General features: G+C 42.1%; 1 protein-coding gene and 1 non-coding gene across 2 annotated transcripts in view; one reads left to right on the forward strand and one right to left on the reverse strand.

The window, feature by feature from the left end:
• Positions 1–3,745: 3,745 nt before the first annotated feature.
• The window catches only part of ALDH7A1 (aldehyde dehydrogenase 7 family member A1), a 41,440-nt gene continuing 26,930 nt past the window's right edge, over positions 3,746–18,255 (reverse strand). Inside the window, exons 11-18 of the mRNA XM_043586642.1 lie at positions 17,976–18,070; positions 16,032–16,116; positions 14,508–14,614; positions 11,120–11,236; positions 10,255–10,352; positions 9,744–9,817; positions 6,435–6,510; positions 3,746–5,544 (exon numbers count right to left, since the gene is read on the reverse strand). Of these exons, the coding sequence (XP_043442577.1) occupies positions 5,490–5,544; positions 6,435–6,510; positions 9,744–9,817; positions 10,255–10,352; positions 11,120–11,236; positions 14,508–14,614; positions 16,032–16,116; positions 17,976–18,070 (707 nt within the window). The 3' untranslated portion in view covers positions 3,746–5,489. The remainder of the gene's footprint in view (positions 5,545–6,434; positions 6,511–9,743; positions 9,818–10,254; positions 10,353–11,119; positions 11,237–14,507; positions 14,615–16,031; positions 16,117–17,975; positions 18,071–18,255) is intronic.
• On the forward strand, positions 11,602–11,708 carry LOC122496256. Its single transcript, XR_006300741.1, has one exon. It is a non-coding gene; the product is annotated as a U6 spliceosomal RNA (small nuclear RNA).

An 18,255-nucleotide genomic window follows, 5' to 3' on the forward strand; every position in this document is an offset into this window, starting at 1 on the left:
ATGTAAAACAGCCCATAAAAGTGGTGCAGGGTGCTTACCACGTCTGTGTGCTGAGCAGAACACCTTTTCCATGGTGACCCAGACACCACAGGCAACACAACTCATGTCCCTGCCAAAATGAGGCGCTTGTTCTGACCAACACTGCCACCTACAGCCCAACACCATAAAGACAACTCAATAGTATCCCAAACTTTAGAATTGCTGGGCTTTTGAAAAAGACCTTCAACAGCCCAGAGCAAATGTAGAACAGTTAAAGGATCTGAGTTTCCATTTCCAAACATAATCTACCTCCTTAGAAAGCAACAGCCTAGGGGCACCTGGGTGGCTCAGTCAGTAAGCATCCAACTTCGGCTCCAGTCATGTCATGATCTCACGGTTCGTCAGTTCAAGCCTCACATCAGGGCTCTGTGCTGACAGCTCAGAGCCTGGAGCCTGCTTCAGATTCTGTGTCTCCTCTCTCTCTGCCCCTCCCCCACTTGTGCTCTGTCTCTGTCAAAAATAAATAAACATTAAAAAAAAAAAAGACAACGGGCAGGTAAAATACTTCACAAATGATCCAGCTAGGCCCACTGCCTGCTGCTTCAAGATTTTTATTTTCATTGGGGTGCCTGGGTGGCTCAGTCGGTTAAGCATCCGACTCTCGGTTTCAGCTCAGGTCATGATCTCACAGCTTGTGGGTTCGAGCCCCACAATGGGCTCCGTGCTGGTTGTGTATACACAACCACATATATACACCAATCAATGAATCAGTTTATACTACCTACAAACAGATCTTGGTAACCACAAGAATGCACTGTATTACACAAGGCATCAGTGGGGAAAGGGAAATTCATTTCATCAAATTTGGAGTTGGGAAAATCAATTCAGATCAAATCATAACATATACCCAAAGGTCAAGTGGATGAAAGATCAACAGGTCAATACCACAAAACACTTATGGGCCTTTCCAATACAAAAATAAAATGAAACAATCTGTATTTTAAATCCAGAACCCTACACCAAATCTTCCACGCCAACTAGGAACAAAGCCCTTTCCTTTAGAAGACTTTGCAAAAACTACCTCCAAATCACCATACTCGGGAAGTTTCTGCAGGATGTGCCCCACCAAAACTACTGTATCAATGCCATCAGAAGGAATGCATAGGAGCCAGGAAACAAGAATCTCTATATCAAAGAGCAGCAAAGGGATACCCACAGATGTCACTTGCAAGCTAGCCCAGGGCGGCCAGTCTAATTGAAGCAGAGGACAAAGAGCACTGGGAGAGCTGATTCCAGGAAAAATAAAAAACAGCTACCTGAGTAACTGGAAATATTAATAGGCATGTGACACAACTCAGGCATTTGGAAATCATCAGTAATAGTCCATTTTTATGAAATATCCAGAATAGACAAATCCGTAGAGACGGAAAGCAGACAGGGGGTCGCCAGGGACTGGGGCAGAGGGGAGAAAGGGGAATGACTGCTCAACGGATATGGGGTTTCCTCAGGGGTGATAAAAATGTTCTGGAACCAGACAGTGGTGATGGTTGCACCGATGAGTGAATGTACAAAATGCCACTGAGCCGCACACATTAAAATGGTTAAAATGAAGTTTATGTTGGATTTTACTACACTAAGACAGAAAAAAACATAGAGCCAATTAAGCAATAAGGACAATTATTAACTCCAGGAAAAACAAAAGATAAGTATGCATGACTTTATGGCAGGATTTATTGCCTTTTGCAGTCATAATTACATCATGACTACAGACTTAACCAAATGCTGTGCTATCAACAGAAAAGAGGAATGGGGGGAATGAGAAGAACTGATAAGAAGTTAATCCTAGGGGGCCTGGATGGCTCAGTTAGTAGAGCAGGCAACTCCTGATCTTGGGGTTGTGGGTTTGAGCCTCATGTTGGGTGTAGAGATGACTTAATAAAATCGTAAAAAATAAAAGTTACTCCTCACCTATTACACTGAGAACTCTGCAGACAACATCTCAACTGATTTACTGAAAAACAGCAGGAGGATCTTATTACTTAGGAAATGAGGTGGTCAGCAACCCTAGAAAATGTACAGGAGGTCATTCTGGTAAATTGGGGGGCAGTTCAGGAAGTAAGAGGGATAGCCTGTGTTTTAAGCATTCTAGGTTCATTAAATTTTTACCTGTGTACAAGAATTCTTTAAAAAAAAAAAAAAAGCTTTTAAAAAAAGAAAAAGCAGAGGAAAAATTTATAACCTTTCTCCCATCCAAGTACTAACCAGGCCCAACCCTGCTTAGCTTCTGAGATCAGACGAGATCGAGTGCATTCAGGGTGGTATGGCTGTAGACTACAACCTAACTTTCTACACTTAAATTGTTAAAACTATAAGAGATCAACAGATGTGGGGCACCTGGCTGGCTCAGGTGGCACAGCATGTGACTCTTGATCTTCAAGTTGTTAAGTTCAAGCTCCATGTTGTTTGTAGAGAGTACTGAAAAATAAAATCTTTAAAAAAGAAACCAAGCGGGCACCTGGATGACTCAGTCAGTTAAATGTCTGACTCTTGATTCTGGCTCAGGTCATGATCTCACCGTTTTGAGTTCGAGCATCACATTGGGCTCCACACTGAGCGTGGAGCCTACTTGGGATTTTCACTCTCTCTCTCCCCACCTCTCAAAGTAAATAAATAAAGATTTTTTTTTTTAAATCAATAATTTGATTGCATGAAAAGTCCAAAACTTGAGTGCATCAGAATGTGTGAACATTTTCTGGAACTGAAAACTAAATGTCCTGGTACTTAATCTCATCATATATCCTTGTAAAAACCCGTTAAGGTCAACAAACAGCAGGGAAAAAAAACAAACAGGAGCAGTTACGTTCAAGAGGGGATAAATAGGAAAAGGGGAGAAAGCACAGTCATCACTGCAAATGCCTACACCTAGCAGGCAGATAAAAGAACATTGCAGTGAAGGCAACAGGAGACAGGTCTGTGAGTGTTAGGGAAGGGCAGAAGGGCAAGGAGGCACACTCCTCAGTCCCTTCAGCATTCCCAGGGACAACAAATGCCACCAAGAATGATCTGTGGTTACACAATAGGGAAGAGAGGAGTGAAAAAACTGCACCACATTGCCTTTGAGAAAACTGCCCCATCACCACCGCGTGTGGTCTTCATCACGAGTGCGCCCCTCCCCAAAGGGAAGCCAGAACAATCGAGCATCCCGACGCCTGCCGGTGGAAGCACAAGAGTCAGGATCGTAGGATCAGCCGTCGGGATGCTCTCCCCCCGGCCTGGAGAAGTACAGCAACACACCAAGAAACAGGGTTCACGGCAGAGTGGGAGCTGGCACGCTAACCCCACCTCCCGTGTCCACACAGGACACACAGGGGATGGGGAACCGGCAGTGCCACTACAGTAGCAGATGCAAGCAGTCACGAGGGGCTCCGTGGAAACGGAGATCACGAAACGCTGCAGGATCGCTAGTACCTGAAAAATATGACCGTAACAACACACACGGATGGACACCACCACTTGCTTGCGCCTGGGTGGCTCACTCGGTTAAACATCCGACTCTGGATTTCAGCTCAGGGCATGATCTCACAGTCTGTGGGGTCAAGCCCCACATCGGGCTCTGGGCTCCTAGTGCGGAGCCTGCTTGGGATTCTCTCTCCCTCTCTGCCCCTCCTCCTGCTTGCTCTCTCAAATAAATATTAAAAAAAAAAAAAAGAACACTAATAAGCAACTTTTATTTCTTAGGTCAGTAAAAAAGAACAAAGGGGGCCAATTTAAGCACAAAATTTTTTTAATAAACATTGTGACAAAAACATTTCCTTGTAACTGCTAGAAACATTATGTAGAAAAATTATGAACTGGTTTCAAAAAAAGCTTTCAGAATTCGTTTTACTCGGCTTCTACACCCAGGATGAGGGCTGCCAGTCATCCCAGCATGCTAGGAAATCGGCCACCATGTCATGGCTTTAACAGATGCACAGGAGGATGGAGAGCCTCCTTAAATACCTAACAGAAATTATAAACGTAAAAAACGTTAAGTGAAAACACTGATACAGCTTGTAATTTAGAACATTTGTTTAAAAATAATATGCTGGAAAAACCCAAGATATAAGAAAATATTTCAATCAAAAAATCACCTTGCAGAATTTTACAAAATAATAATGGCCTGTCAGTATATGATTCCTAAAAGTTTATCTCCCTACCTGCATGAGCCCGTTACTACTTCTTTTGTAATTTTAGGCACTATTGATTTTCCACTGAAGAACATGAACCGTCCACCTCTTTGATGTACCCGACTTCTTCCGGCCAACAAGCTCTCAAGAGGTACGCATCATCAGCATTTTGCTTAATTAATACTCAAGGTTGACAACAGCATGCATTGGTGAACACCAGTCACAGCTACGCCATCGGACATATTACGAATACCTTTCCCACCCTGATAAATTTGTAACTGCCTGGTTTTCTCATTTGCTTATTACTTCTCTGGGTCATAACCCATTCTTTGCCAGTTGTCCAAATCTGTCCATACATCCTGATGCATCAAATTATCTACAAATGTTATCTTCTTGGAAGGCTTCCACCCAGGTCCAAACTGGCAAGAGAGTACAGACTGCCAAGACGACAGGAGACCTTCAAGAGCCAACACAGACTCAACAGGAAACCTTGGGATGACCCACTCCAAAGACTCAGCTTCCTGAGAGGAGGAGGCAGATTCTCAGCCACGAACGAGTGAACATTCCTCAGGTCACTACTACCACATGCTGCCACACACACTGTAGTCATTCTCCCAGAACAAATCCAAGGGCAAATGCATAAACATAATAGCTAAAGTCAATGGTCTAATGCCAGCACACTTTCAGTAGACACAGGCACAGCCCTTGGCGGGTACAGGTTCTACGGCAGGAGCAAAACCTAGGTCCACCATGCACAGCTCTTTTGTGGGGACACGAGTGGACATGAGCAAGGGAAGCGGTAATGGCGATGAATAACCCTTAGTCGTTTCACACAAAGCAAGGCATTCCCCATGGATATTGCGCTGTGCTCCTCGACGTGCACGAACATCAACACACTCCCTTCAAACACCACTCTTCCCCGCACATGCTTGAGGGTAAGGTGAATCAATACTCACTACAGAAACCTTTACTCACACTCGGCCTACCAAGAAGACTTCCTTTTTCTTCTCCATTCTGTGTTTTTCCAAATTCCTACTATAGCATCTACTAGTTTCTTCTAAATTATAATACAAAAATTTTTTAAAGCATGAACTACTAGCAACATAAAAATTCACCCAATCTATCTGTTACTAAATATGGCTCATGTTGTGACATCTGTATTTTTATTTGTTTAAAGATAAGTCTCTTGACTTAGTTGGGGCGTCAGGGCTAAGAGATTAGCCAAGCATATTCAAAATAACGCATTTATTTATTCAGGGCAAATCTTAATTTTTCTTTGTCTTCAGAAGAAAGAGTTGCGAGAATGCCTGTGAGTTGTGATGTAACGCCAATTTACTGTCACCTTTACTGAAACTTGATTCCTTGAGCTAGAGGAAGGTCCTTACTGTAGTTGATGGTGCTAGAGGGGAAAAAAATATGAACAAATTACAAAAAGAGTAGTACACACATAATATAGACTATTTTATGCCATTAAGAAAATTTAGCCTATCTGTATATATTACAAGGTGAGATGTCCAAGATACAAGTTGGTGAAGAAAAACAAAATTAGGACAAAGTTAGTACAGATCCAGTGTTAGGGAAAAAAAAAAAAAAAAAGAGGGAGAGAAACACATCTGGGAAAACACCTATCAAACATGTTATTCATAGTCTTCAGGGCACAAGAATATGGGGAATATAATTTTCTTCATTTATTTCTCAATAACTTGTACTGAACTAGAAGGAAAAACACAGATATTCTCATTCCAACAGAAATAAAATACAATGCAATATTTTAGAAAATAAATATCTTGCCTAGTAATTATATACCTATATTTTCTCCTGAGAGGAACAATATCCCTATTATATGGGTCCCGGGGCTCCTGGTGGCTCAGTCAGTCAAGCGTCCAACCCTTGGTTTCAGCTCAGGTTATGATCTCATGGCTTATGGGTTCAAGCCCCGTGTCGGACTCTGTGTGGACAGCTCAGAGCCTGGAGCCTGCTTCGGATTCTGTGTCTCCCTCTCTCTCCCTCTGCCCCTCCCCTATTCATGCTCCATCTCTCTCTCAAAAATAAACAAACATTAAAAAACTTTTAAAGATAGTTATAGCCTCAGAAAAAAAGAAAGAAAGAAAGAAAGAAAGAAAGAAAGAAAGAAAGAAAGAAAGAAAGAAAGAACCAAAACTAAGTGAAGCAAACCAAAATTAAGTGAAGCTGTGCACAGAACAGGAAGCAGAAGAGCTTTTAATTTTAAAAGAGCATTCCAACCAACAGCTCGAAGCCCAAACCCATCCTCCCAAAGCCTGGTCTTACCAAGTGGATCTTCTCATGTACTGTTTCCAGGCATCACTACCAGACTCGCGGCCGCCCCCAGTGTGCTTTTCTCCTCCTAGACAAACACACAAGAAATTTGTATCTCTTGAGCAGTTTGTCTTTACTGGCTCCTACTCAGCAGCACAGAAAGATACCAAAAGAAGACCAGAGCTACCCAACCAGTGCGTTTACATTTAGCTCAGAGTATCTCCTCTACAAACAAAAAAGAGATCAAATAAACCAAATAAACAGGAAGAAAGAACTAGAAGGGGGGCGGGGGGGGGGGGGGGAGGAATAAAGAGGAAACAAATTTGCCAAGAAGCAAAAGAAAACGAACCTTACCATGAGACAATGTGTTAAAATGGGAAAACTCTAGTTGCTAGAAATAAAATTTTATTTTCTCATTTATGCTTAGCTATACATTATTATCTACAATATACATACTCTGCTTTTATAATATTTTAAATGCTATGGTAATATCCTTAGATTATAAGAAGTTAATGATTCCATACAAGAAAAGGATACTATGTAAAAGTGTGCCATCAAATCACAAGACATTAAGTCTTGATGTTGTGTTTAGTAATAGATACTAAATACTATACAGATACTAAACAGAGGAGAAAATAGTTAACAGAAGAGCTAAGAGAAAAATCTGAGGGGGAACCTGGCTGGCTCAATCAGAAGAGCATAAGACTCGTGATCTCGGGGTGGTATGTTCAAGCCCCACACTGGATGTAGAGATTACTTAAAAAAAAAAAAAAAAAAATCTTAAAAAAAAAACCAACTGAGGATATCTCCCATATGGGGAAAAAAAAAACAAACCATAAAAACAAAAAGATGAAAAATAGGAGGAAAAAGATAACATAATTAGACAAGTCTTCAAGAGCTAGTATTCAAGTAATAGTTCTAGTAATTAGCAAGAGAAAAATTGGGATGCCTGGCTGGCTCAGTCAGTAAAGCTTGCGACCCCTGATCTTGGGGTCGTAAATTCAAGCCTCACGTTAGCTGTAGAGATTACTTAAAAATAAAGTCTTAAAAAAAAAAAAAAAAAAGGAAGGGAAAATAATTGTCAAAGAAACATTACCAAAACAAAACTAGTCAAAACTCCCCAGTACTGAAAATGAGCCCCAATATTCTAATGCTCATCACTGGCCCAATGCCAGAAAATTTTTTACAGTGATCTCCACCGACATAAAAAGTAGACCCCGAATTTTGTGATATAGGAAAAAAAAAGAAAAGAGATCAGATATCAAAGTGGACTGGGCTTTCCAACCACAATACCAAAAACCATAATGCCCATGGATAACAACGTCACAAATCTCTGAGGAAACATTATTGCCAACTACACAGGAAATGCATGGCTTGTGATCTTGCTGCATCTGGGAACCTGGCTGCTATACCTTTCCCGACACTGTAAAACTTTCCCTAAAAGATACAAGTGTCTCACTGGGCCTCACCTGTTTTCATACAACGGGGTTTATGTTAAACACCTGCTTTCCTTCAGGGAGTCTGGAATTTTGGTATATGCCAGGGAAAGGGTGCCTAGATGACCAGCCCCCAGTAAACGCTGTGGGTGCTGAATCTCTAATGAGCTTTCCTGGTAGATGACATTTTAGGTATTTTGTCACAATCCATTGCTGGAAGAATTAAGCACATCCTGTGTTGACTCTGAGAGAGAGAGCACTCTTAAGAAGCTTGGTTGGTTCCTCTGGTCTCCCCTTAATCTCTCCTGGCATGATAATGTCATGCCACACACACAGAGAAGGAGGGTTGAGAAGGTTCATCTATCCTAACAGAGGGTCAACACATAATGGAGAAAAAGTAAGCAGTTAAAACACTACTTTGACGCCTGGCTAGGTCAGCTGGTAGAGTATGTGACTCTGGATCTCAGGTTCAAGAGTTCAAGCCCCAAGATGGGTGGAGAGAGTGCTTAAAATAAATAAATAAAAATTAGGGGCATCTGGATGGCTCAGTTGATTGAGCATCTGACTTCAGCTCGGGTCATGATCTCAAGGTTGTTGAGTTCGAGCCCAATGTCGAACTTGCTGCTATCAATACACAACGGGCTTTGGATCCTCTCTCTCCCTCTCTCTCTACCCCTCCCCCCTCCCGCTCTCTCAATCAAAAAAAAAAAAAATTGATTAAAAATAAATAAATAAAAACTTTTTTTTTTAATTGAAGTAAATTCAAAGGTAAATTTATGTTTGTTTTTTTCCCCCCAGTAATAATCTCAAAGTAGTTGCCTCTGGTAATGAGGAGGAAAAGTGGGAGAACAGCTTTTTCCATCTAAAAATTAACTGTGGAGGGGAACCTGGGTGGCTCAGTTGGTTAAGCATCTGATTCTTTATCTCGACTCAGATCATGAGCTCAAGGGTCATGAGATCGAGCCCATCTCAGGCTCTGTGCTAACAGCATGGAGCATGCTTGGGATTCTCTTTCTCAAAATAAATAAACATTAAAACAAACAAAAAACTCAAGACTTAGAAAATACAAGCAGAACCCAGTGAAAAAACCAATTTAGTATTTTATCTAAAATAAAAGATAACATTGGACACTTAGCACACTGCTTAGCAATTAAAAACCAGAATTTTTCATGTGAAACTTGCTGGTTTATGCCTAAAGCCAAGGGTTCTTAATGCTGTCGGGGTCATGGACCATTTCCCCCCAAAAGAGATGCCATTTCAAGGGGTCACATATCTTAAGGGCCCTGGCTCTAATGGGATACTGCATTGGAGAAAAAAGTCAGACCCTGGACAAGAACTCTGCACATGACACATAAGCTCTCTCAGGCATGTAAGACCAGGTTGTTACCAGGTTCTATTATTCCAGTTTCTTAGTCAAACTTTTCTAAAAGCTACTACTGCTTTTCTTGTGCTCTCTTGATTGTGTCCCCACCCCAAATTCCCAAGCTGGAAGACGGAACTTCCAATACTTAGAATGTGGCTGTGTTTGACAAGAGAACCTTTAAGGAGGTAATTAAGGTTAAATGAAGTCATAAGGGAAAAAACCCATGAAATCATAAAGGTGGGTGCCTAAAACAACAGAACTGGTGTCCTCAGAAAAAAGGAGGAGACAGCAGTGATACTTGTGCTTCCACAGAGAAAAAGCCACGCAAGGACCACAAGCCAGGAAAGAGGCTTCAGGAGAAACCAACATTGCCAAAACCTTGACCTTGGCTGGACTCACAGCCTTCAAAACTGTGAGAAAATAAATTTCTGTTCTTTAAGGCACCCAGTCCATGGTATTTTGTTATGGCAACGCCAACATCTAACATACTGCCCCCAACGTGGAAAAGGATTCTTTACATACCAAATGCACCTCCAATTTCGGCCCCACTCGTTGGGATATTGACGTTTACAATGCCACAGTCTGATCCTTTCGGTCTGTGTGTAAAAAGGGAAGCATGGTTGAGAGCAACCCATTAGGAAATTAAGAAACAAAACAAACAACAAGACGTCTGGGGGGCTCAGTCGGTTAAGCAGCCGACTTCAGCTCAGGTCATGATCTCCCAGTCCATGGGTTCAAGCCCCATATTGGGACTCTGTGTTGACAGCCCAGAGCCTGGAGCCTGCTTTGAATTCTGTGTCTCCCTCTCTCTCTACACTTTCTCTGCTCAAGCTCTGTGTCTCTCTCTCTCTCAAAAATAAACACTAAAAAATTAAAAAAAAAAAAAAAACCCAACAAACAAAAAATCCAAACCTCTAAGACTCTAGATGCTCAAATACGTATTTCAGCTAGGATGGTTTCACTTTCTTTTTTATAAGTCCAATCACGAGACAAATTAGACTTACATAAGTTTTCAAAATAGACAAAGTTATACCCAAGCCAGCGGAAGATTCTGCCCAAATCCTTGGTAAAGATGCTACTTGAAAGTCCCTGTTTTACTTCATTATTCCATGCAAAGACTTCTTCTTCACTCTAAAAGGACAGACAGTGGAGTGATACAGAATTCAGGTCCAAGTTCACAACGGTACATTCATAAGACGTATAACTTTTGGGCACAAAAGTAAACTAAAGATTAACCTACTAATTCCGTTTCTCTGATACACAGCTTTGTGTGTTTTTCCCTTAATTGTACTCTGAGAAACAGAGGAGTACATGCTTCCATCCAAGCTACTATGTAAGAATTAATTTACAGAGCTCCAATTATGCACAACCCACAGATCTAACTGCTTACAGTACACTTAGTTATTTAATCCTCATCCAATGATACAGGTTTTATATTATCCACGGTTTAAAGATTAGGCAAGAGACACTAAATAATTTGCTCAAGAATTTAGTCACACACACACTATAAAACATGAAATTATACCTCTAGTGACATCATGTAAACCAGTGATAAACCATTTAAGTGTTTTAAACATCAATCATATAACTGTAAAAAGACACAATTCTCATTATTTTTTAACTGTTAATTACGGCACATTCCAATCTTGATTCAATCTCTTGGGATTGCAGAGAGTGGACCTGGGAGGGGTAGCGGTCAGTTTTTGTCTAACCTGAGCGGAGAAGGGCATAGGTGCCTCTCTTTTATTCCCCACAGGCAGTTTTTCTTGCAGAGTAACTACCTAAAACCTCCCTCTAGGCTAAGAGAGTGAAATTACACATACTTTCATTTTCCTTACTCTTCTCATTTGTTTTTTCAACATTAAACTAGAGAAAAAGCAAACAGAATCCACTTTTACCTTGAATTTAAAGACATAAAGGATCGGAGCAAACGTTTCTGTGTGGGCAATGGACGCATCATGGGCCAGACCTGTCACAATGGTTGGTTCTACATAATTTCCAGGACGATCCATAACCTTCAGTAGAGAAGTAAAATCACGAGAATGAAAGCATTTTGTCTTCTGCTACTTTGGGTCATCAGATACAATCTTTGCCGTACTTGTGGAGGAAAATTAAAAAAAAACAGACAAACACCATCTACAGGTGAATTATTTCCCAAAAATAACGTCATCACGAATGAAAACGTTCTCTGCCTCCTATCGTTCCTAAGTTAGTCGGTCAGATAAAAATAGAAAAAAGAAGGATGAGGTTACACTGAAACACCGTTACATGTGGCTTTTTAAAAAACTTATACAGTGTAAAAATACATCATCTGCACCGTCTGTGTTTTAAGACTGTAATGTGAGGGGTGCCTGGATGGCTCAGTTATTTAAATGTCTGAGTGCTCGCTTCGGCAGCACATATACTAAAATTGGAACGATACAGAGAAGATTAGCATGGCCCCTGCGCAAGGATGACACGCAAATTCGTGAAGCGTTCCATATTTTTTTCTGTGTCTCCCTCTCTCTCTGCCCCTCCCCCGTTCATGCTCTGTCTCTCTCTGTCCCAAAAATAAATAAACGTTGAAAAAAAAAATTAAAAAAAAAAAATTAAAAAAAAAAATAAATGTCTGACCCTTGGGCGCCTGGGTGGCTCAGTCGGTTAAGCATCTGACTTCAGCTCAGGTCACGATCTTGCGGTCCATGAGTTCGAGCCCTGCGTCGGGCTCTAGGCTGATGGCTCAGAGCCTGGAGCCTGCTTCCGATTCTGTGTCTCCCTCTCTCTCTGCCCCTCCCCCGTTCATGCTCTGTCTCTCTGTCTCAAAAATAAATAAAATGTTAAAAAAAAAAAATTTTAATGTCTGACCCTTGATTTCGGCTCAGATCATGACCTCACAGTTTGTGGGTTCAAGCCCCACATTGGGCTCTATGCTGACAGCATAAAACCTACTTGGGATTCTCTCCCTCTCTCTCTCAAAATAAATGAATGAACATTAAAAAAAAATTACAATAAATAAATAAAGACAGTACTGTGCCCACCATCCCCAAATTCCTATACTGAAGCTTTAACCGGTACAGTGTGACTGAATTTGGAGACAGAACATCTATTTATTCATTTTTGAATGTTTTTTCTGAGAGAGAGAGAGAGAGAGAGAGAAAGCACGTGTGTGCACATGACTGGGGAGGAAGACAAAGAATCCAAAGCAGGCTCCAGGATCTGAGCTGTCAGCACAGAGCCTGACACAGGGCTCATTCCCACAAACTGCAAGATCATGACCTGAGCCGAAGTCCAACGCTTAACTGACTGGGCCACCCAGGCACCACTGGAAACAGAATCTTTACGGAAGTAATTAAAGTTCAAATGAGGTCACATGTGAGGGGCCCTAATCAGCCAGAACTGACATCCTTACAAGAGGAAGAGATACCAGAAACACAAAGGAAAAGCCATGTGCACACACCAATATGGTGGCCGTCTGCATGCCAAGAACACAGGCCTCAACAGAAACTCTGCCAGGACCTTGATTTTAGACTCAGCCCCCACAACGGTATCAATTTCTGTCACTTAAATGAGCCAGTCTGCCCTAGGAAACCAATACATACTGTACAAAAATCAAAAGCCCCAAGAGTACACTGTAGACACTCTCCTAACCAACCTCCATGGAACCAAATTACTAGTTCATGTCCACTTAACTAATGCTTGCATTCCTTCTGTAAAATACTCTTGATGCCCATGGTTGGGTGGTCTAGTCTCCACCGTGCTTGTGTTATTCTTTGAGCTGTGTGTTTTCCAAGAGTCAACTGTATCAACTCCCAATCCCATGCATGGCAGCAGTATCTATTACTGTAACACCACATTGCATTACATAACTTAAGTACATGTTACACAAAGAAAAAAAAGTAACACGAGTAACAAAAAATACACAAATATACAAACACACCTCTATTTAACAAGGCGTGTGTGTGTGTGTGCGCGCGCGCACGTGCTCTGCTGTCAGCAGGGCCCACTTCTGATCCTCAGTCCCCTTCTCTCTCTGCCCCTCCCCAGCTTGCTCTCTCTCTCTCTCTCTCTCTCTAGAAAATAAGCAAACATTTAATGTGGTTCCTTGGTGGTTCAATCGGTTAAGTGTCTGGCTTCAGCTCAGGTCGGGAACTCATGATTCATGAGTTCAAGCCCTGCATCGGGCTCTCTGCTGTCAGTGTGGAGCCTACTTCAGATCCTCTGTCTTCCTCTCTCTGTCCTTCCTCACTCCCACATGTGACTTACTTGCTCTCTCTCAAAAATAAACATTAATAAAAAAATTTTATTTTTTATGTTTTTAAATGTTTTATTTATTGAGAGAGAGCAAGTGAGCAAGAGAGACAAAGCGTGAGTGGGGGAGGGGCAGAGAGAGAGGGAGACACAGAATCACAAGGAGGCTCCAAGGCTCCGAGCTGTCAGCACAGAGCCCGACACGGGGCTCAAACCCACAAACCGTGAGATCATGACCTGAGCCACCCAGGTGCCTCTAACAAAAAAATTTTTTTATTAACATTAAAAAAAAAACCAGAGGTATCAGTTCCCCAATACTAGGATACATATTTTTAACAGAGCTTTGTATTGTGCTATGAAAACCTTCTACCCTGTGTTTGTTGTTCTACACATGTCGCTGTGTGTCCCCGACAGACGTTTCAAAGCTCTATGGGAAATGCAAAGTGCAAAGTTCATGGGAAACGTGAGTTCAGAACTCGGCACCACTACAGTGACCTCCCATCAGTGATACAAAAATGGGAGTACACCATCAATGGAAAAAAGAAACCCCGGAGTCAACCCAGTGACTAGACCAACACACTGCCCAACCAATGGTCAGTTATTTTTGTTGCCTTTATACCAAAGTGCCTTATAACTGATTGGTTATCCAACAGTAACGTTTGTGGTGGAAACGCTTGCAGCCAAGAGATCTACAGCGAAACTGCTTCATATCCTTTGATTTCCTGCCTTAACTGACTTTTAAAAGTAACCACTAAATACAGATTCTGATTGCTCTGAATACAAAGTCTTGGACTGTCCCATGGAAAGGTCTCCCTTCCGTACAAATTCCCAGGGTCTCAATTCAACAGCCATCACGACTCGGAGTTTCTTGTGTGTCCTTCCAGAAGTGTTCCATGCATTTTATGTTGTCACTCATTGAAACACCTATTTCCCCCTTATGAAAAGATGGAGAAGGCAAAGTCAGTAGTTGGGGGACCCTTCGCCATCTGCCCAGAGCCCTGCTCAAGCTGAAAGGAAAGGAAGCAAACATCTGTCACTACTGAGCTGGGCTGTCATTACCTTGCCACCATAGACCACAGTGCCACCTTCTTTCTTTGCTTCCTCCACTGCTCCAAGAAACATGCTCACTGACTGTTTTGTGTGGAGTGGCCCGTAGAGGACATTAGCTGCAGAGGAAAAGGAATGTGTGTCATTTCACCCCAAAAGGCATCATTACTGTTAGAAAACCTTTCCCAATGAACAGCCCCACCCCTTCAGACAGCCTCTCAGTGTAGACAAGGAGTCAGCAAACTCTTCTGGTAAAAGGCTAGACAGGAAATAGTCAACGTTCTGCATGACACAGGCTGTCTCTGCCACAGTAGTCACCGCAGACACTTAAACCAGGGGGTGGGACTGTGTCCTGCTTAAAGTTTCTCTACATAAGGAGGTAGTGAAATCTGTCAATCCCTGGGTTAAAGGAATGGCTATCAATTAATCAGAGCGCCACACTAAAAATATACGATCCGTTTATTCATGACCATGAGATCATGCTCTAAGAAGTTCACAGGCTCAGGAGCTGGTGTGGAACGGAACAGGGAAAAAGAGATGCAGCCCTATATGGCTGCTGGAATCCAGACCATTAAAAGTGGCCAGGGGACAGAGGAAGAAGGGAGATCTAGGGAGGCCTCAGGGGAATCTTAGAGCACCAGTCACGGGAAAAGCGGGCTGAAGAGGATTCCAGCGGAAAGAGTAGCAGAACGAAACGTGGACACTGGGAGCTCTACAAGAAAGATGGGAAAGCTGGAGCTCAGGGAGCAAGGGAGGAAATGGTACACAGCCAGTCAGGGGGTGGGCAGGGGAGGAGGCAGAGGTCACGTCATGAGAGACTGTGAGCCTGATCCAGAGAGACTTGGAAGGGATCCAGGTTTCAGCTGAAGAGCCATTAGAAGTCACTGGAGTGTATGAAGCAGGAAAATGAATTATTTCATCTAATTACATGTTTAAAAAAACCATTCTGGCTTCTCTGGAAGGCAAAAGTGGAAGCAGGCAGGTCAGGGAGGGGACACTCTTGCAGCCTTCCATGAGAATGGTGGTGGCTTGCACAAGGGTCATAAGAGTGCAGAGAGGGGCGCCTGGGTGGCTCAGTCAGTTGGGCGACTGACTTTGGGTCAGGTCATGATCTCACAGTTCGGGGGTTCGAGCCCCACATCTGGCTCTGTGCTGACGGCTTGGAGCCTGGAGCCGGCTTCTGATTCTTTGTCTCCCTCTCTCTGCACCTCCCCTGCTTGCGCTCTGTCTCTCTCTGACTCTCAAAAACTAAATAAATGCTAATAAAAGAAAAAAAAAATTTTTTTAAAAAGAGTGTAGAGAAGAAGCTCGTCAAAGTCATCCCATCTGAACATCATCTCTTGAGACTCACCCACCAGCCTACATCAAGCACCCAGGATCCTAAGCTAGGAGCAGACTTGATGCCCCACGTGCCCGATAACCTGCTTCATATGCCCTCAGGCCTCTCAGAAAAGAAAAAACAAAAAGTCTGAGATAGAAACACTGGTAACACCAACTGTCAAAAAGAAATACCTTTGAAATCAACCAGATACTCACAGTCCCAAGGGTTCCCCACACGGATCTGTGCATAGGCCTTTTTAAGTCTATTTACAACTTCATCATGGATGCTCTCATGTAAAAACTAAGCGATAAAAGAAACATTCAAGGGAAGATTCAAATAAACACATAAATTTGTCAACAATGTGCGATTTTTATTAATAGTACTAATTTATAGTTCATACTAGTTCTTAAGACACTGTGATCTCTGAAAACAAAAGCAAACAAGTATACGTTCTTTAATTATTTAATTCCTACTTTTAATAACTACATTAAGATAATAAATTTCCACTTGGTAGATGTTAAACAGAAATCATAAGCCTTGTCTTTACCAAGTTTCTAAGGACCTGTCTGGCCAAGCTTCACACAGCAATTATGCCTGTTTTTACTCTAAAGCATTCAACATCTTAATTACCAGAGAACCTCAAGTGTTATCTGTCCCAGTTGTGGTGAACACATATTGACAGCTGTTTGGTCTGCCTTGGTATGGCTGTTGTGTAATAGCATGCTCTCGGCGGATTAGGTCTCCAGAGGGAGGACTCAACCAGGAGGACTGCCTTTGGACTCACACTAGGTAGGATGTGAGCTCCAAGCTATGTTCCCACTGACAGAGGTGAACTGGTCCAGCCATCCATTGTCTGGGTCGGTTTTCATATAGCAAATGGATTGGCAGTCATGGAGAGGTGCACAGTACTGGAATGGGTTTTTCTACACATCACTGTCCCTATGAAAACCAATCTGGGCAGTGACTAATAGCATCCTTTAATGTTTAACACTAAATGTAAAGCATGGACTTGTACACTTGCTCCAAGACACAAAGGAAAAGTAAAACTTAGCTGAATATACGAAGGCTTGACTTCCATGTCATTTCACATTTCACCATATCATTAAAATTATAATCTTTTGGATGACCTGTTTCCTTCTTAGCATTAGTGTAATAAATGTCTAAAGTAAATTCAACAAATTGGAAACATTCTATGAATATCATATCTCAGATGTTTTTGGAGAACTATAGAAAAACAAAGGAAAGACAGATCTCCAACTGTTATAAAATACAGAGAAAAAATGAGTATGAAAAGTTACAGAAAAAGTAGGCTTAATTTCCAGACCCGTTTTATTCTAATTTAGATTATGTTAACCTTATAAAGAATTGGTTCATATTGAGGCTAAGAGTAAAAACACAAAGCCAATTTCTCTGTAATTTAAATGTACAACTGTTTGAAATTTTTAATTACAAGAGGAAAACTCAACAATAATAATTTTTAAAATGTCGAATGTGGCCACACTTTGTACCTAATCAAAACCTGCTTGGTTGTAGTACTGAGTTTTCAGGACCATGAGAGTCATGAAAATCAGGCTGACACCCCACACAAAACCGAAATCCAGCTCAAATATAAGTACAGACATTAAACTTCCCAAACCCCATACGCTGATGCTAAATCACACCTCCCTCTGTGCACTTAATAATAATGTGTCCTATATATGTGTGCACAGACTATACATTCATCCAGAGACAACCCACATTTGCTTTTCAATAAACCATGTCACATCAAGTCTAGAAATGTAAGACCAGACTTATGGCCCCAAATTAGTATCTTTATGTTTTACTGAAGTGTTTTTATAACGAAGCCAAAGCTCTATATCCTTTAGCGAAAAATTTTCGAATTCTTCAAACTTATAGCTGATTTTATTCTCCAAGTGACATTGGACTTTGTCCATATTGTTCGAGGTCTCCGTCCCCAGTCCAGCTCTACCACTTGTAGCTTGGGCACAATCCCTGGTTGATCAGCCTTGAGCACACAAGAGTGTATCAGGGCCACAGATGTGTTCTGTCTACGGGAACACATTTTTCCAGCAATACTTGTACACCACTTCCTAACAGCGCAACGTGTAACCAAGTGGGGTGTGAAGACAACGTCACGCGCCCAACGCCGACACACTCACCAGGCGCCGCGCAGTGGTACATCTCTGGCCCGCTGTCCCCACGGCTGCGAAGAGAGCCGACGGAACGACCAAGCTGAGGTCTGCATCCTCAAAAGCTTGGAGAAACAAAACACACACCTGTCAGTGTCGCGATGTAGACGAGCTAACCGGTCGACCAGATGATGCCATCAGAAAGCTCAGGAAGACAGTGTCAGCATTACCCCAGTGATGTAAGCATGTTCACACGACGAAGCCTTCATTAAGAGCCGAATAACGAGCTCTATGGTCTTTACCTCAGTAC

The sequence above is a fragment of the Prionailurus bengalensis genome, chromosome A1 (assembly GCF_016509475.1).
Source record: "Prionailurus bengalensis isolate Pbe53 chromosome A1, Fcat_Pben_1.1_paternal_pri, whole genome shotgun sequence".
NCBI classification, from domain to species: domain Eukaryota; kingdom Metazoa; phylum Chordata; class Mammalia; order Carnivora; family Felidae; genus Prionailurus; species Prionailurus bengalensis.